Genomic DNA, 20,002 nt, shown 5'->3' with positions numbered 1-20,002 from the left:
AGCCTGTGTATGTGTGTGCGCACACGCACGCACTCTCTCAGCACTTATGCTTGTTTGATAAGCACTCTACAATTGAACTAAATTCTCAGTCTCTTCTAAAAATTTTTTTTTCTTTATTTAACACATATGTGTGTGTGCCTGAATGTATGTACCACCTGCATGTAGGAGCTCTCAAAGATCAGAAGAGACATCCTCTTCACTGGAGTTACAAATGGTTGAACCACCATGAGGGTGCTGGGAACTGAACTGAGGTTTGGTTTATTTATGCAGGCAGGATCTCTTGTTGAAACAAGCCAGTTTAGTGAGGTATCTAGTCCCAGGGATTTCCCCATCTCAGCCTTTCAAGTACTAGGATTCCAGGTGGCTGGCTGCCTTGCCTTCCCGACTTTTATGTAGGTTCTGAAGATCCAGACTCTCTCTTAAATGCTTGGATGGCAGCACTTTATCCACTGAGTCATCTCCCTAGCCTTCCTTTATGGGCTTACTAGAAATTTCTCCGAACTTGCTGGCTTAATACTTGTAATCTCAGCGTTTAGGAGGCTGAGAAAGGAGGATAGCTGAATTCAAGGCTAGCCTAGCCTATAGAGATACTCTGTCTTAGTTGCCTCCCCAACCAAAGACGAGCGTAAAGAGTCATTTAATATAAAGTAGACTTGACCCAAGAAGATAGAAAAACTTCATTGGATATTAGCTACATTGCTAGACTAGAAAACAATGTTTTTAAAATAGAGAAAATTACAAGTTATAGATAAGAAAGTTAAAAGGCACTAGATTTATTTTCTTTATAGGCCAATCATGTTTGAGAACCTGGGTGATATGTTTATGTATACCACATCAGTGAAAACCAAGAATTCCAGGAAGGCAAAATTTTCAATACAAGGAAATAAGAGTAACTGTAAATGCTTTGGTAAAAATTTGAGCAATTAGTAAAAGTAATGAGTCTCCATCTGAACAATCGAAATAAAGTTAGTGATGCACAATTAAATTTCTCTCTAAAAAGTGGTTTGTATATATTCTATAAGGATTAATCACTGAAGCATGATTTTTGGAAATGAGTTGATAGGTTCTGTGGTTTTTAGAGTAGAGAGACTTATACACAAACCAGTGATGACTCAGACATGATATAGAGCAGGAATCAGTAACATAAACCCAATGGTTGTTAGAGCTGACAAGGCAGAAGTGGAAGAAGGGTAAGGTACCCACCTCCTTCCATTCCAGTGCTTAATTAGCTTCCACTAAATCATGACAATAACCACTAAAGTTACAAATGATTAAAATTAGTTATTGGAGCTGAGTTCAAGGTCAACCTGGTGTACAGTGTAAGTTCCAGGATAGCTAGGGCTATAGAGAGAAACTGTTCCAAAAAGCAAAACAAACAAAATTAGTTATCAGTAGGGACAGTGGATCTCTGATGGAAGACATGTTTTTCCTTTGCATGTTTCTTTACAGGATTTTAATTTTTTCAAGTTTATATTGTATAACTAGAATATAAATTAAAACTTTATATTCTCATGGCATGAAATCTAGACCTTTATGAGGCTTTTTTTTGTAATTGTGATGACTTAAAGGATTTATATTGTTTAAAACCCATTAATCTATTGGTGTGAAGGAGGAAAACATCGGACACCTTGTAAGGATACCATATACATTTTGCAGTCTTATGCTGAGGAAGTTTTATTCTCTATTTTACAAATGACTTGATTGATATTTAGTCTCAGTTTAACTTATCCAAGATTATATAGTTTTTCTGACTTGTATGACTGGTATGATTTCTAAAGTATGGTTTCCTCAGGTTTTTTGTTTGTTTGTTTGATTGATTGATTGTTTTTCAAGACAGGATTTCTCTGTGTAGTCCCGACTGTTCTGGATCTCGCTCTGTAGACCAGGCTGGCCTCCTTGGTGCTGAAATTAGAGGTGTATGCCACTGCCACATGACGGTTTCTTGAACTTTTAATTTTACCTGCTAATATTCCCTTTTGACTTTAACTCTGTCACCTGTTTAGCCTTTGATTTGTTAAAAAAGTATGGCTAGTTGTGTAAAGACAGTGTGACTATTTGCTGTGAGAAATATCAAACATAATAGGATAAAACCTGGCATTCTATTTTTTCTAGTGATTTATTTTTGTTTTATATGCATTGGCATTTTTATCTGTGTGAAGGTGTTAAATCTTTTGGAGCTGGAGTTACAGACAGTTGTGAGGAGCCATGTAGGTATTGGGAATTGAATCAGGATTTTCTGGAAGAACAGATAGTGCTCTTAATCGCTGAGCCATCTCCCCAGCCCAAAAATTTGGCATTCCTGTTACCTAAGCCCTCTTAAAATGTCGTTGGCGATAGAAGACATAACTAACAATCTGTTGTGAAGATTAAAAAAATTGGTCCTAAATATAACCTTTCTGATTAGGGAAAAAAGTATTAGGAACCCAGGTGACTAAACTATAGACTTCAAAAGAATGGCAACAGATTAATGTTATGAACAGTTTTGTGCCAATAGGACAATTCAGATGACAACAGACAAATTCTTTGGGAGACGCGAAACTCATAGAAGTAGAGGAACTGCTGGGAATGGTTGTGTATGCCAGTAATCCTGGCACTTAGTAGGCTAATGTTGAATATTTAGAGTTCAAGGCCAGTATGGATTACATAGTGAGACCCTGTTGCAGAAAAATATTTCATTGTGTTAAAGAATTATACTGATAGTAAAAACATCTATGATAATCACTAGCTTCACATGACTTTATTTTTTTGTTTTTGTTTTTTGAGACAGTTTCTTTGTGGTTTTGGCGCGTGTTCTAGACCAGGCTGGCCTCGAACTCACAAAGATCCACCTGCAGGCATGCGCCACTACTGTCCGGCAATGACTTCACTCTTAAATTTTGTAACATACATAGGGAATAAATAACATTAATGTATAAAACTATCCCATAGCTGGGCGATGGTGGCGCATGCCTTTAATCCCAGCACTCGGGAGACAGAGGCAGGCAGATCTCTGTGAGTTCGAGACCAGCCTGGTCTACAGAGCTAGTTCCAGGACAGGCTCCAAAGCCACAGAGAAACCCTGTCTCGAAAAATCAAAACAAACAAACAAAAAAAAACAAAACAAAAAACAAAAAAACTATCTCATAAAATTGTCTCATTTTAGGAGGCCATACTTATATTTAACCTATACAATGACTTTATGAGAAAACTGTACACTAATATTTCTGATGAGTATAGATTTTAAAATTCCAAATACAATTTAGCAGAACAAATCTATGTATTTAAAGGATAATGCATCATGGCTAAGTAGAGTACAAGATCACATCCCAGGAACCTGAACTTAGTTTAATAATTGAAAATCAAATCAACAGTCAGGCATGGCAGTACATATCATTAGCCCTGGCTTTTAGGAAGCACAGACAAGTAGATCTCTTTGAGTTTGAGGCCAGCCAGACCTACATAGGTCATATATATGCCCAGGCTACATAGTTAGACTCTGTTTCAAGCAAAAAAACAAGAAAAAGAAGTGAAAGAAAATGAATTTAACAGTTTTCTATGATGAGATAGACCTTTTAAGAAGCCATATAATCTTCTCAATGACTGTTTTTAAAGAATTAGCAAATCCAGCCTGGCGTGATGGCCCAGCACTTGGGAGGCATGGGTATGTGGATCTCTATGAATTTGAGGCTAGTCTGATCTACCTAGTGAGTTCCAGGATATCCAGAAATACATAGTGATGCCCTGTCTTGAAAATACAAAAAAAAAAAAAAAAAAAACCAAAACAAACAAACAAAAAAAACCCAAAGCAACCAATTGCCAAAATCTGTCTGATAATGAGCTCTGTGAAACACTTTACAATGTGTTAATCATGAAGGACTAAGCTACTGCTCCTCTTTCCCCAAAGACAGAATGAGGAAGAATTTGTGTGCTTTCAATCACTTCCAAACAACATTGCATTGACTCAAGTGCATTGCCATGGCCTGTAGTCTCAGCGCTTGGGAGTCTGATGTAGAGTATTACTCAAGTCCAGGATTTGGACCAACCTGACTACATCTCAAAAACAAACCAAACCCAGAAAAACTACACACTGACGATCCTATCTAGTGTATTAAGGTGTGAAAAATAAAGGAATCCAGATTGGAAAGGAAGAATTAAATTGAACATTTTCCATAGAAAAATCCCAAGCTGCTAGAAGTATGAATTAATTTAGTGAGACCACAGCATATATCATTAGTATGTAATGTATAAACAAGAGACAGTTGGAAGGTGAAATAAAAATTACCATTTAAAATAACATCCAAAGGTTGATGTGATTATTTAGGCAGTAAAGACACTTGCTCCCCCAAGCCTGATGACCTGAGTTTGATCCCTGGAATTCACATAATGGAAAGAGAGAATCTACTTACAAAAGTTTTCCTCTGACTTCTACATGTGCTCTGTTTCACAAGGTGTATCCCCACGTCCAGTTTTAAAATAACAGCTAAAGAGATGAGGCATGATATATTTAACAAAAGATGCCTAGGGTATATGTATGTATATGTATGTATATGTATGTATTCACACACATTTTGTTTTATTCTTAGCTTTTCTCTTGTTTGGAGCTGAATAAAATAATGTATATGAAGACAATTAGAGGTCTTCAAGGAACATCTGTTTGTTATAAGTTACTGTCCTTTGTGAGGGAAGCACATAAAAATCATGTACTCCTCTTCTATTAAGCCGTATGTGAAGCAGAACCTGAACAGCCTGTTCGACATTACCCACTGTGGGTGAAAGTAGAAGGAGAAGTAGATCCAGAGCCTGTTTATATCCCAACACCTTCTGTCATCGATCCTGTGAAGCCATTGCTGTCACCTCAGCCGGACATAACTTCTACTACCACGAAGGGCAAGCTTCCCACTGGAATTAAACCAGCACGAGCATATACTCCCAAACCCAATCCTGTGGTAAGGCTGGAGTTGTGGTTTGTTTCTTATTGTAAGTTTCACAAGCCATTTGTAAAGGTGATAGATTTCAAGCTGAGTTTTTGTTCATATTTAGTGAAGATTGACGTAATTTGTCTGTAGGGCTCTTCTCTGGCTTCATTAGTTTATTTGTTGTGATAAAAGTGGAAGTGGCTAGTAATAATTGAAGACAGCCAAGTTTTCAAGCTCATAGATAATTTATTTTTTATTTTTGTATATGTGTATTTGCCATATATGTATATGCCATATTTGTATGTGTGCTCTTAGAACCCAGATGTAGGTTCTTGTGCAACTGGAGTTAGAGGCTGTGGGGAGAGAGGGACAGGTGGATTTCTTGAGTTTGAAAGACCTAGCTTGGGCCATAGAAGTAGTTCCAGCATAACAAGGGCTGCATAGAGGAACCCTGTATTAAAAGAAAGAAAGGAAGGAAGGAAGGAAGGAAGGAAGGAAGGAAGGAAGGAAGGAAGGAAGGAAGGAAGGAAGGCAGGCCCCAAAAAATCAACTTCTGTAATGGAAACAAAGATTAAACTCTTCTTTTGGATTCTAGGATAAGTTTCTTTCCCCATCATTATAATGGTGTGTTTTGTTACTTGAAACTTACAGATACGAGAAGAGGACAAAGACCCAGTCTATTTGTACTTTGAAAGTATGATGACTTGTGCCCGAGTTCGAATATATGAACGAAAGAAAGAGGGACAGAGACAACCATCTCCTCCCCTGTCCCCATCTTTATTATTTCAGCAGCAGAGCCCATGTTATTCTAGTCCTGAGAGTCATATTACAAAGGTGAGTTGCTTGGTTCATAATAACCTTTACATTTCCAGTTGCCTATTGCTATTAGAATTTTTATTGTGATCATCATAATCTTTGTGTTTGTCTGTAAAGTGTAAATAAGCCTATGTCTCTTGCCTGTTTAATCTCTTAGTGTCTTGGTGTTATTCGCTAAAATCCTTTAGCAATTAAAATAAACACTTTTGATTTTAAATCAAAATACTTACCTATTAGTGCGATTTAGTTTTTACATCGATGAGTTTTCTAAATGAAGCTTGTTCTGTTAAATATTCAGTATTCTTTCTTTAGAGTATATGATAACGTATAATGTAAATTATTTCTTAAGTGACTCAATCATTAGTAAGAACTTTGAGAATGAGGCTACATTTTATTTCTCTTCTTTTCCTTCCTTCCTTCCTTCTTTCTTTTCTTTCTGCCCAGGATTATATAATATGATAGTAATGTAACTGGGCAGATGTGAAGTTATTTTTCTACTGATTTATGTCTTCTCTGTAGATAATAAATACATTTTTAATTAAACTATTTCTGTATTTTTTTTTTCTTTAGGAACCTGATTCTGAACATACCTTAAAGCAACTCATTTGTGACTTGGAGGATGATTCTGATAAATCACAAGGTCAGAATAAAAACTAGATATTAACAATTGATACTAATTATTGTATAATTCTTAATTATTTAATGGCAGAAATTCTTAAACCAGCAATCCAGAATATGTCACTGTGCTTTTTCTAACTTCTGCTAAAATAGAGATAACAAGCAGAAATCTTTCCCCATTGTTCTGCTTAATATCCCTTAAAGGTCTGCTGGTGTTGATTAGATATTTTATTTCAGCAGACTTATAAGAATGTCAGTGAAAAATTTATTCTCTTTTCAAACCTCAAGGATATAGGCATCATTCACTATTAAAATTTTCCTTAGGTCTTCCAACCACCACTGGGGATATTTAAAAAGGAGAATGGAAGAACAACTGTCTCTGATGATCTAGAAATCTCTACTGCTAGAATTTCTTTGAAGAGATTGTATAAACAAATAGGGAGTTTAACTGTTTGATTTTGGTTATGCAACACCTATGCAGCAGCATTCTTTCTATAATGACATAGTATCATTAAATAAAATACTTTCATTCAACATTTAAGAAAGTAGAGGAAACTGCTTGGGTAGAGGAAACCTGCTTGAGACTATGTGCTCTCTGGGGATGATGGAGCTGGAGCCTGTATTCTTGACATAATTCTAGCACATTGATTGAGAAGTTCTACTGTAGAAATATGGTGCTTATGAAATCTATATCTTGGCAATATGTCACCATGGTTAGGGATACATTGGGAAGCTGAGTCATTGGTATACAGTGTAGACATGGGGAAACCATATATCTAGAGATATTGCGGCATTTGTAGTAGAAACTTGTGGTAGAATGTTCCTTAAAAGGCTTTTTAAAAATTGCACTTGTTTATTTTATGTGTGTGAGAGGGTTGCTTGCCATGACACAAATCAGAGGACAACTTGCAGGAGTAGGTTACTTCCAGTTCCCCAGGGATTGAACTCAGGTCACCAGGCTTAGTTAGCCACAGGTGCCATCTCACCAGCCTCTTAGTTTTATTTTTAGAAACAAAAACACTACATTTTACTATTAATGTTGATTCCTGCCTTCACATATTTCAAAGCAGGCTTACCAAGTATTTGTGTTTGGCCTATTTGGATATCAGTATAATAACCTCTATCAAGTCAACTTTACCTTTGTTATAGGTCACACTTTGCAAAGTAAAACTTTTATATTTTTGGCCTTCTAGAGCAGTGCCAAGGATATTTCCTTTTTATGAGTGAATGTAGTCTTTGGGATAGAAAAGACAACTGTCTATCTAGTTTTGTGAGATTTTTTTTTCTCCTTAAAAACTCCAGAATGTCAAATTTACATACTAGTTTGCCCTTGAAAGTATTAGGAAATGGAAGAGTGGGAAACTTGAATTTCTTTCAAAGTTTATTAGTATGTCTTTAGTCCCAGCACTTGGGAGAGAGGTAGGTGGGTCTTTCTTGAGTTTGAGGCTAGTCTGGTCTATAGAGTGAATTCCAGGACAGCCAGGGCTGCTCTACAGAAACCCTGCTTCTCCCCCCTCAATCAGTCAATATATTAAAGTTAAGTACAGAATGGCTGTGCTATAGAGGGTCTTTCTATTTATTTCTTAAATAGAAAAGAGCTGGAAATCCCCCTGCAATGAAGGAGAATCCTCTTCTACCTCTTATGTACATCAGAGGTCACCTGGTGGTCCTACCAAACTGATAGAGATCATCTCAGACTGCAATTGGGAAGAAGATCGTAACAAGATCTTAAGTATCTTATCTCAGCACATCAATAGCAACATGCCACAGTCACTTAAGGTGGGCAGCTTCATCATTGAGTTGGCTTCTCAGCGGAAATGTCGGGGCGAGAAGAGCCCTCCTGTTTATTCTTCTCGTGTGAAAATCTCTATGCCATCAAGTCAAGACCAAGATGATATAGCTGAGAAATCTGGATCAGAGACTCCTGATGGTCCATTGTCCCCTGGGAAAATGGATGATATTTCTTCTGTGCAGACAGATGCCCTGGATTCAGTGAGGGAGAGATTACATGGAGGCAAAGGTCTGCCTTTTTATGCAGGGCTTTCTCCTTCAGGGAAGCTTGTGGCCTATAAACGTAAACACAGTTCAACTACATCTGGGCTTATCCAGGTGAGAATTATCTTTAGTCTGGGTATAGTACCTTTTTATACTTAGGTAACATCTTGCTATATATATATCTTCAAAGCCCTTTATTAACTTTAGATCATATTTCTTCAAATTTTCTGGGAACTGGATAATAAAACATTATTTATTGTGATAAGTGTAGGTTAGATAAGGTGAACTGCTGTTATATAAACAGAAGTATGGACCCTCACATTATTGTATGGTTATCTTTTTATTTCATCTAGAAAGTTTCTTTTCATAAGCTTGGGTTCTAGTGATCCTTTGATAACTAAGCATAATAGGCATTTAGTTTGAATCTTAGAATATCTTATTGGCATAAAATTTTCAAAACAGAAATATATAGACTACTAGTAATAGTAGAGATAAGAAGTTGATTTTTAGATAGTATAAACCAGGCTAGTAGCACTCAGGAGGCAGAGGCGGGTGGGTCTCTGTGAGTTTGAGGCCAGCTGGCTTACATTCTAAGACAGCCAGGGCTACAACAGAGAAACCCTGTCTTGAAAAATCCAAACAAACAACAACAAAAAACAAACCATTAAAGGTAGTATAAATTTGTAGTTAACAGGGTGGGGAGCTATTGTTTTTGTCGTTTTTACGATAGTATTAATTGAACCTATGCAGATTTGAATTCTACCACCAAGTTACATTAGTATCATAGGAAAAATTTAATTTAGTAAGATGTTATTCACACATACAGTTTTTTTTTTAATGAGCTGTAGTTTCTCCCCTTTTTATTTGGAATTTTTTGTGTAGAACTATTAGAGGATTAAAAAAAATATCTCCTTACTGTTTGTAAATTAGAAAGTTAGTTGGCTTGCAGAAAATTCTTTGGAGGGAGAAGTTCTGAATTACATGTGAGCCATACACCGGGCATGGTAACACACACCTCTAATTCCAGCACTCGGTGGCAGAGGCAGTCGGATCTCTGAGTTCAAGGCCAGCCAGGGCTACATCTCACAAAAAAAAAAAAAAAACAAAGAAAAGAAAGTTACTCTATAACTGGATGATGAGTCAGTTTGTATTACAAGTTGAGCAGTCTTAATCATACCTGAAATTTGAAATTATCCAAGCTTTAAATCTTTTTGGTCATCAACAAATAGAAAATTCCACAACTGACCTCATATGATGGGTTGTAGTCAGAATGCAAGTACATTTCTATTATTGTAAAACTATCTATGATCCTTATGTATGTGTGAGATTTTCTGTATAGCTAAAAGCTAGTATGGCTTGCTTTTAGATGGAAAAAAAAAATCTCCCTTCTTGATAGGGGAGATTTTGAGGGATTGGGATTGCTAATCTTGCAGAGAATAATGGTAATTAAGTAGCAAAGAGTAATTTTGTCTTATGTAGTGGGTTGCTATAGATAGTTTCTTTACTATTTCCCTATTAATTTGAAGAGTAGATGTCTTACTCCATTTACTTTTAAACGATGATGGAGACAGAAAAGGTTATGTTCTCTAGATGTTATCTAGTAGTATGAGCTAGAAAGCATAAGTAAGAAACATGAGAGGCTTCTGTATTTTCTCTAAATGCACACGTGGACATATGCATGCTCGCTCGATCTCTCTCTCTCTCTCTCTCTCTCTCTCTCTCTCTCTCTCTCTCTCTCTCTTAGACACACACACACACACACACACACAGTTTTTTTCTACATTGTTGCCTAAAATGGGCAGTCATCAACTCGCGCATCACAAAAAATATATACTTCATTTGTTAGCTCTCTTTATTCTCACCACTTAATGACTACATCTAGAATTATGTTTATACCAACATTTTGTTTTGAGCGTGTTCTATATACAGTATGAAGACAGTATCTCTAGAGTTACCCCTTTGAAAATCAAAATACCAGGGCTAGAAAATACAATTTTGTCATTGTAAACATTAGTTGTTCCTTTAGAGGACCCTTCTTCAATTCCCAGCATTTAGATGGTGGCTCACAATGGTCTGTAACTCCAGTCCCAGGGATCTGACATCCTCTTCTGACTTCTGTGACACCAGGCATGTACCTGGTACACAGGCAAATATTGATATAAATAACATGAAAATAAATAAGATCTTAAGGGGAAAACAACAACTAAAACTGGGGTGACTTAGTAGCTTAGGTTATAGCATTGAGTGTCCTATAACTTCAAAAGTAGATTGTATTTTTTTAAGATGAAGGATACTTGAGAAGACCCTTGTGTTGAGGGCTTATTATGCCTCTCTGGTCTTAGAGAGATTCTGTGGTTCACAGTTAAGCTTTTTGCTTATGATTCATTAATAACCACAATTGCTTATTAAAGTAAAACAGATGAATTGTTGGACAGTTATGTCTTTTACATACCTATATTGTAAAAGCTCATTTAGTTTCTAAGATTCTCTATTTCCAAACTATAAATGAAGCTGAGCCTAGTTCAGGTATCAGATGATAACTATCTAATTAATTACTCGGATAATCCTGAATAGAAAAGCTTCACTTCTTTCCCTTTTTACATCTGAAGCATAGACTTTAAAACACCTTATAAAAATGAAACCCCTGTCAAGGGAGAGGAGTTATTAGCAAGAGAATTTTATCTTTACAGAATTTCTCTTTGCCACTTGTTTCAGGTTAATGGTAAGAGTTACCCGCAGGCTAAGTTGCTATTGGGACAGATGGGGGCATTGCATCCAGCCAATAGGCTAGCTGCTTATATCACAGGCAGGTTGCGACCCTCAGTCCTGGACCTCTCAACCCTCAGTACTGTCATCTCCAAGGTAGCATCCAATGCCAAGGTGGCTGCATCCAGGAAACCACGCACCCTGTTGCCTTCAACATCCAATTCCAAAATGGCATCCTCTGGCCCAACAACAAATCGCTCTGGGAAGAATCTGAAGGCATTTGTTCCAGCAAAAAGGCCAATTGGTAAGTGGTTTGAAAAGGCCTGTAATTTAGTGTTGGCCAATAAGTACAATATGAATATTTTAAAAGTAGAAAAATACAGAATTGGGCATTGTTATTAATGCCCTTGCTTAAATATTTTTTAAAATAATTCTAATGGTTTATGTTATTTGATAACTTGAACTCCACTCTTAAAGACTTTGAGACTTTATATTAATATAAAAAAGACTCAGGACTTTGCTTTTAAATATTTTCTTTCTTCTTCCTATGAGGGTTGATGTTTTGTAATACCAACCATATGCATAGTCCTTGTACTTGAAAAATCTAAAACTAGCAAGAGCTAGTGGAATGAGTTAGTATAGGCTAAAAATAAAGGGCTCTTATAAATCATAATTTTCCCAAAATAATGTAGTGTACCTGTATATTCCTGTCTTGTATATGAAATCTTTGCCTAACATTTTAGTGCTATGGTTTGTACTAAATTAATTGCCTTTTTGAAAGATTTGTTTTAGTTGAAAGCTCTGCAGTTGGTTTATGGAATTCCTCTTTTGTTGTTTCAGTTATCTTTAGGAATGTTAAGTAAAGTCTTTAAAAGTAAAGTCTTTATTTTTATTCTTCTAACAGGACGTTGAACTATCTGGCTGAAGGCTGGAGGATGGGGAGTTAATGCTTTAAAAAGAACCCACTTTTGCCTCTCTGTAGTACAGCTTTAATTAGAATTTCAAAGAATAATAAAAGATAGTACTACTCTTCTCTTTTGAGAAATGTGTTTATATTCTAGAAATATGTAGTGCTTAACTATCATAAAAGGACAGCCGTAGAGGTGGAGCTGCTGAAGGAGGAAATGGTAGAAACACATTTTAAATGGGGAAGTAAGGGTATGTAATGGGAATCTTGTCCTTTCTTTTTCTATATGTTTTAGGTGATAATGTTAGTGACTGCACTTTTTTAATTTGTTTATTTTGAGACTGGTTCTCTATGTAGCCCTTGCTGCCCTGGAAGTAACTATTGTAAACCAGACTGGCCTTAAAGTCACAGAGATCCACCTGCCTCTGCTTCCCTAGTGCTAGGATTAAATGCATGTGCCACTGTACCCAGCGCGCGTGCTTCTCTCTCTCTCTCTCTCTCTGCCTCTCTCTCTCTCTCTCATGTCCTAAGAATTTAGATATATTTTGTAGCCTGAAAAAGTTTAGTCAGAACACTCAGTTTTATTTATTTTTTTATCAGAATTATAAAGCTTTGCTTTGGGTCGAGGAAAGTGTTTGATTTTTGTGGGTAGAAATTGGCTCATGTAGGTGGATTAAGAAAGTGGCCCAATGGGCCCAACTAATATTGGTAAGCGTAATTGTTGAGCAGTGATGGAGCACGCTTTTAATCTTAGCACTCAGGAGGCAGAGACAGGAGAATCTGAATTTGAGGCCAGCCTGGTCTACAGAGAGTCCCAGGACAGGCTTCAAAGCTACAGAGAAATCCTGCCTTGAGAAACCAAAAATTTAAAAAGAAAAGGACCCAGTGGGTGCAACTAATATTGATAATCACAGCTATTTAGTAAGAGGGGGCACAGTAAGAGAAGTGAACATTTTTGACCTGGAAATTTTTATTTGCAGCGGCTCGGCCCTCTCCTGGCGGTGTGTTCACACAGTTTGTGATGAGCAAAGTTGGAGCCCTGCAGCAGAAGATACCTGGAGTTCGCACACCCCAACCCCTGACAGGGCCACAGAAGTTCAGTATCAGGCCTTCTCCAGTAATGGTTGTCACACCTGTGGTTTCTTCTGAGCCAGTTCAGGTGTGCAGCACTGTGACTGCTGCTGTCACTACTTCTCAAATGCTTTTAGAAAATGTTCCTGCTGGGACATCTATGACTGCTATTTCTGATGCGGGAGCTAAAGAAGCTACTTGTTCTTCTGTTGCCTCTGCTCCTGGGGTTGTTGAGATCTCTGAAACAAACAACACTACCCCTGTAACATCTACCCAGTCTACAGCCACTGTGAACCTTATAAAAACTACTGGGATTACTACTAGCCCTGTGGCTTCAGTTGCATTTCCTAAATCATTGGCAGCATCTCCAACTATAACTCTTCCTGTTGCTTCCACTGCCTCCACCTCAATAGTCATGGTAACCACAGCTGCATCTTCCTCCATGGTGACCACACCAACTTCATCACTGAGTTCTGTACCTATTATACTCTCAGGAATTAATGGAAACCCACCAGTGAGCCAGAGACCAGGTATGGAGTAGTTGTTAGAGTCTGCTTTATTTTTATCTCTGTCTGTCTGTCTACCTGTTGCTTTTTTTTTTTTTTTACACAGGGTTTCTCTGTGTAGCCCTGATTATCCTGGAATTTTCTCTGTAGTCCAGGCTGGACTTGAAATCAGAGCTCAGGCTGCCTCTGCCTCCCAAGTGCTGGGATTAAGGGTGTGTGCCGCTTACAGACTGTTGTGAACCACCTTGTAGGTATGCAGAACTGAACTTGGGTCCTTTAGAAGAGAAGCCAGTGGTGCTCTTCACCACTGAGCCATCTTACCAGCCCCAAATTTAAGTTGGCTTAGGTTACATGAATTTAAAATGGTATACTTATCTACTGTAATATTTTTTAAATATATTTATTTATTATGTAAACAATATTCTGTCTGCGTGTATGCCTGCGGGCCAGAAGAGGGCACCAGACCTCATTACAGATGGTTGTGAGCCACCATGTGGTTGCTGGGGATTGAACTCAGGACCTTTGGAAGAACAGGCAATGCTCTTAACCCCTGAGCCATCTCTCCAGCCCCTAATAGTTTTTAAATAAATTTTTATTTGTATGTTTATTTTATGTATCCTTGTATGTCAGTGGACCATATGCATGAAGTGCCTACAGAAGAGGTTGTGGGGTCCTCTGAATGTAGGTCTTATGCAACAAGTGCTAAGCTGTCTCTCCAGCCCCTACAGCTAGCTAAAAATATGTAAATAAATTCTTTTGAGTCCTCTCAAAGAATTAATGTAGGGAGGCTAGGGAAATGGCTTAGTGGGTTGCATTTGTTGTCCAACCTTGGCAATCTGAGTTCATTTGTTGGAACCCCGTATAAAAGTGGAAAGAGAAAGCCAACTCCACAAAGTTATCCTCTGACCTTTGCATACCATAAACACACACAAGTATTAATAGTACTAATGTGAGGAAAGAGTAAAGGAGAAACAGCTCAGCAGCAATTCTATCTTACTGATATTTTTTCCTAGTTAAGTAAATGATAGTATAGAGGACATTAATGTTGCTATTTATATCGATTATTTAAATTGTTTTTTAAGACTAATTATATGTGTTGTGTTTTGCCTTCATGTATGTATGTATGTGTGTGTGTATGCATGTGTGTATGTATCTATGTGTACCACATGTGTGCCTGGTGCCTGAGAAGATCAGAAGAGGCTTTGAATACTTTGGAGCCAGAGTTATAGTTGATAACAAGTCATGTGAGTTCTAGGAATTGAACCCAGATCCTCTGCAAGAGTAGTCTGCTGAGCCAACTTTGCAGTCCTGTACCTATTTTTTAACCGGCAGTTCCTAAATAATTGACTCAGAGACTTAATATAGCTAGTTAAAAATGCTCAGCCAGTGGCTCAGGCTTTTTACTAACTAGCTCTTACAACTTAACCCATTTCTATTTATCTATGTGCTGCTCCCGGTCTTGTGGCTTTTACCTTTGTCCTACTTTGTATGTCTGACTCCTTTGTCTGTCTGGCGACTCCTTAGACTCCGCCTTTCCTCATCCCATCATTCTTTGTTTGGTTGGTCTGTCTATACTTCTTGCCTGGCTACTGGCCAATAAGCATTTTATTAAATCAATATGAGTGACAAATCTTTACAGCATATAAAAGGATTATTTCACAGCAAAACCAAAAATAAAAAATAAGACAAATTAGTACTTTAGTGCTAGATAAAAAAGTATATACCTGTAATTCCAGCCCTGTTTCACACAAAAAGGAGAGGTCCACAATACATCATTTTCCTAGCATGTGTGTGACCTAGGTTCAAATCTCAATACTGCAGGAAAAAAGGTGTGTACTTTTTTTTAATTTAATCAAAGGATTAAAACTGAAATGGAATTTTTCCATAAAATAATAATAATCTGTATTCACATACTACTTGAAATGTAAAATTCAGAAATTTCATTTTTATTAATAGAGCTAAATTGAATATATTCTCAGCTCTTAAAGGGAATCTCAGCTTAGACACTTTGTAACTGACTTTTTATTTGTTCTACCCCCACCTCTTCCCCCTATTTCTTTGGCACATTTAATTGAATAATCACATACTCAGAGGGTAGTAAAGGTTTCTTTGTCTGAATGAAGTAGTAAATTAGGCTTTAAACTAATTACCTGAAAAGTTAATGTGTATGTTTCTTAGATCATATTAGATGCCCACTTCCCATAGGAGAGGGTCTTACTGTGTTTCCCTGGCTGTTCTGGAACTTCTGTGTAGACAAGGCTGGCCTTGAACTCCTGGAGGTTTGTCTGCTTCTACCTTCCAAGTCCTGGAATTAAAGATGTGTGTCACTATGCCCAAACAGGTGCATTTTTAAAAATTATTTTATTTGTATGGGTGTTTTGCCCGCGTGTGTCTATACACCACATATGCGCAGTACCCATGGAGGTCAAAAGAGGATGTTGGTTTCCCCTGGGACTGGAGATACAGACAGTTGTGAGTTGTCATAAATGTGAACCTGGGTTCTATAGAAGAGCAGCTAGTGTTCTTAATATGAGCCATTTACATGTATGTTTTAAAAAGGTGTATGTGTGGGGGCTGGAGAGATGGCTCAGTGGTTAAGAGCATTGTCTGCTCTTCCAAGGGTCCTGAGTTCAATTCCCAGCAACCACATGGTGGCTCACAATCATCTGTAATGAGGTCTGGTGCCCTCTTCTGGCCTGCAGGCATACACACAGACAGAACATTGTATACATAATAAATAAATAAAATAAATATTTTAAAGAAAAGGTGTATGTGTACTTTTATGCTTGTGTCATTGGAGGCTAGGGGAGGCTTTTAATTCCCTGGAGTTGGAGTTACATGCAGTTTTGGAGCTTCCTAACGTGGTTGCCAGGAACTGAACTGTCGTTTGCAAAAGTAGCATTCTCTGTTCCATCTCTCTAGCTCTCAGGTCCATGTTTTTGTTCAAGTTGCATAGTGCTATTTTCACAGACAATAAAATAGCAAACTTGAGATATTTATTAGCAATATCAGATAAGTTTTGTTTGTACTTACTGTTAGCATTATACCCATTTCTTTATCCCAGAATCCTAAAATACAATCTTTCTCATCTTGTATTTCTGAATTGCTCTTCTAAACATTAAATCTCATTTGTTACTATTAATGGTTTGAAATGTCTTGTTTTTGTTTTTTTATTTTTTGAGGCAGGGTTTCTGTGTAGCCCTGGCTATCTTGGAACTCACTCTGTAGAGCAGGCTGGATTTGAACTCACAGAGATCACCTGCCTCTGTTTCCCAAATGCTGGGATTAAAGGCATGCACCGTCACTGGCAATGTAATTTCTAAAATGATAATAATAATAAAGATCCAGGTATGGTGATGCACACCTTAAATTGGCTCTTAGGGCAAAGGCAGGTGTGTCCTTTTGAGCTTGAGGCCAGCCTGTTCTCCATAGCGAATTTCAGGATAGTCAGGATTACATAAAGAGACCATGTGTCAAGATATAAAAACAAAACAAATTATATTCTTAACTATGAATAGTATACTACAGAGGGACAGTATTTCATTAACTTTATAATTCAAGTTAGACATTACTTGCAGTATTATTAGATCTAATCTCATATTTTTACCCATGTATTCTGAAAGATAAATTCTGATAATAGCTTCTCATTTTTCTGTTTTTCAGAAAATACCCCTCAAATTCCAGTGACTACTCCACAGATCTCTCCTAATAATGTGAAACGTACTGGACCTCGATTGTTGTTGATTCCAGTGCAGCAGGGTTCTCCTACTCTTAGACCAGTACAAAACCCACAGCTTCCAGGACAGCGGATGGTCTTACAGCCTGTTAGGAGCCCAAGTGGAATGAATCTATTCAGACACCCCAATGGGCAGATTGTTCAACTTTTACCTTTACATCAGATTCGAGGCTCTAATACCCAGCCCAGTTTACAGCCTGTGGTGTTTCGGAACCCAGGTATTAAGTTAGAGATCTTTCTGATGGGTTTTGTTTTTGAATCACTTGACCATGTGATGCATTGGGTATACTAGACTTTTTCTTTCTCAGTCTCTTAAGCTGGGAATCATACCTTAAAAGACTGATGAGATGAGCAATGGTGATTTAAATTCTTTCTTTTTTTCTTACCAGGATCTGTGGTGGGAATCCGACTACCAGCTCCTTCCAAATCTTCTGAGACCCCGTCATCTTCTACTTCATCCTCTGCCTTCTCTGTCATGAATCCTGTAATTCAGGCTGTTGGGTCTTCTCCGACAGTAAATGTCATTACTCAGGCACCTTCGTTGCTTTCCTCTGGATCTAATTTTGTCTCTCAGGCTGGTACACTGACCCTGAGGATTTCTCCTCCTGAACCTCAAAACTTAGCAAGTAAAACAGTCTCTGAAAGCAAAATAACACCGAGCACTGGAGGGCAGCATGTTGGAACTGCTAGTCTCATTCCTTTGCAGTCAGGTAGCTTTGCCTTATTGCAGCTCCCAGGACAAAAGCCTGTTTCTAGTTCCATTCTTCAGCATGTTGCTTCCCTTCAGGTAAAAAAGGAATCTCATAATACAGACCAGAAAGATGAAATAAACTCCATCAAAAGAGAGGAGGAAACTAAGAAAACTCTAACATCAAAAGAAGAAGTTGTAGACACTGAGACTGATATAATTAAGCAAAACTCAGGAATTAATGCCTCAGAAGATAACTTCAATGATTCATTTGATGATGGGCGTGATCTTTTGGATGAAGAAACCCTTATAGAAGATGTCAGAACTTATGAACACTCTTCTAGCACTGGGTCTCACACAGATGAAGACAAAGATGGTGATGAAGGATCTGGGAACAGGAGTCAGAACAATCCAAAGGAAAAACAGACTCTCCTGGAAGTTAGGACCATTTCTGAAAAGGTCAATATGATGACAGCCCAGCACGCCGGTAAAGCACGGCCTCAAAAACGCGCTGAGGTGAAGATGGAACAGCAGCAGCAAGGATCCGACAATCCAGAGGACTCAGATGAATTTCTATTCATCACTAAGGAAGAAAGGAAATTTGAATTATTAGGGACCCAAGTTAAGGAACAGCAATCTAACTCAAAGGCAGAGGCCAAGAAGGATTGTAAAGATTCTTTGGGAAAGGACAGTCTTAGAGAGAGATGGAGAAAACACTTGAAGGGCCCCTTAACTCAGAAGTACATTGGAATTTCACAAGAATCTAAGAAAGAAGCAAACATGCAGTTCTTTACAGAAACAAAGCCATGTCAAGAAAATTCTGACCGGGACATCTCTGATTTCCTTGGGAAAAGCGGAACTACTGAGAGTGATGGAATCTTAAAACCTGAGGGTAGTTCTTGGAGTAGCATTTCTAGTTCTGCAGCCTTCTCTATCATTCCTAGGAGAGCTACAAAAGGAAGAAGAGGGAGCAGACGTTTTCAGGGTCATTTCCTACTCCCAAGAGAACAGATAAAACCAAAGCAAGAGACAAAGGGTGGGAGAAGCAGTGCTGACTTCACTGTTTTGGATTTTGAAGAGGAGGATGAGGAAGATGAGAATGAGAAAACCGATGATTCTATTGATGAGATTGTGGATGTTGTTTCTGGCTACCAGAGTGAGGAGGTTGATGTAGAAAAGGTGGTGAGCCCATTTTTGTTGTGACTGAAACCTCATGGATTTAAATGATTAGAGATAGTAGCTTTTCTAGAGTATCACTAATACCTAATATATTAATTTGGGTGCCTAAGTTTAGATCATTATTAAATGGCTAGTGTTTAAGGCAACACCGTGTCTTGCTTGTTGCTATTATAAAGGTGGCTTGATCCTTTGGAGTATAGATGGTATAGAGTGCTTACCAAGGTGAATTTAAAAGACATCTTGTATCTTTTAAGTCCCTGTAGTTTCTGTCACATTGTCTGTGATGTGGTTGACACTTATCTGATAACAGATAAAATAAGAAACAATGAATGGGGGCATCTTAGAAATGGAAGAGAAGGAGTTTAGAGGGAAATTTTTTTCTAGGAGAAAAATGTCAAAGTACCTAGTACTTCAATATAATCTTGTCCGAAAATTGCTTTGTATCTTCTAGTGTTAAGTATGTTATAGCTATAATTTATATAGTCTAGACTTTGATCATTGTCCTTTACAATGTGACTTTTATTATAGTTTTATGTTTTAATTCAAGTTCTTTTCATTTTTTGAAAGGTTTTCTATTTAGGAGTCTATTAGCTGAATTAAGTAACTGAGGGTCTGGCATGATATAGAGCAAGACATGTTTTTTCCTATAAGAGGGCCAGATGGTAAATATTTTACGCTTTACAGATTAAATGACTCCATTGCTGTGGTAGTATGGAAGCAACCACAGACATGAGAGTGAATGAATGTGGCTGTATTCCAGTAAAACTACAAAATATGCTGTGGGCTCTGGTTTCCTGACCACTATCATAGACAGCTGCTTCAGGAAGCCCTGAAACTTAATGGTCAACTCTCTTCAGGATCAGATGATCAAAACCTTTGCGCCAG

General features: G+C 37.7%; 1 protein-coding gene across 11 annotated transcripts in view; it reads left to right on the top strand.

Annotated features, from left to right (window-relative positions):
* Window positions 1-20,002, top strand: part of Mga (MAX dimerization protein MGA) — a 92,241-nt gene that overhangs the window by 51,943 nt on the left and 20,296 nt on the right. For 4 of the 11 annotated variants that reach the window (XM_050132406.1, XM_050132391.1, XM_050132382.1 and 1 more), the window contains exons 10-17: window positions 4,699-4,925; window positions 5,547-5,729; window positions 6,282-6,351; window positions 7,921-8,438; window positions 11,040-11,334; window positions 12,918-13,538; window positions 17,178-17,468; window positions 17,640-19,117. In XM_050132406.1, the coding sequence (XP_049988363.1) occupies window positions 4,699-4,925; window positions 5,547-5,729; window positions 6,282-6,351; window positions 7,921-8,438; window positions 11,040-11,334; window positions 12,918-13,538; window positions 17,178-17,468; window positions 17,640-19,117 (3,683 nt within the window). Of the gene's footprint in view, window positions 1-4,698; window positions 4,926-5,546; window positions 5,730-6,281; window positions 6,352-7,920; window positions 8,439-11,039; window positions 11,335-12,917; window positions 13,539-17,177; window positions 17,469-17,639; window positions 19,118-20,002 lie in introns of those variants that run through there. The other 7 variants (XM_050132412.1, XM_050132429.1, XM_050132419.1 and 4 more) reach the window with 7 other exon arrangements.

Source organism: Alexandromys fortis, unplaced genomic scaffold, assembly GCF_014885135.2.
Source record: "Alexandromys fortis isolate MF-2015 unplaced genomic scaffold, M_Fortis_MF-2015_v1.1 scaffold_6, whole genome shotgun sequence".
Classification (NCBI taxonomy): domain Eukaryota; kingdom Metazoa; phylum Chordata; class Mammalia; order Rodentia; family Cricetidae; genus Alexandromys; species Alexandromys fortis.
Note: the sequence above shows the minus strand (reverse complement) of the source record. Positions and strands in the feature narration are given on the sequence as shown.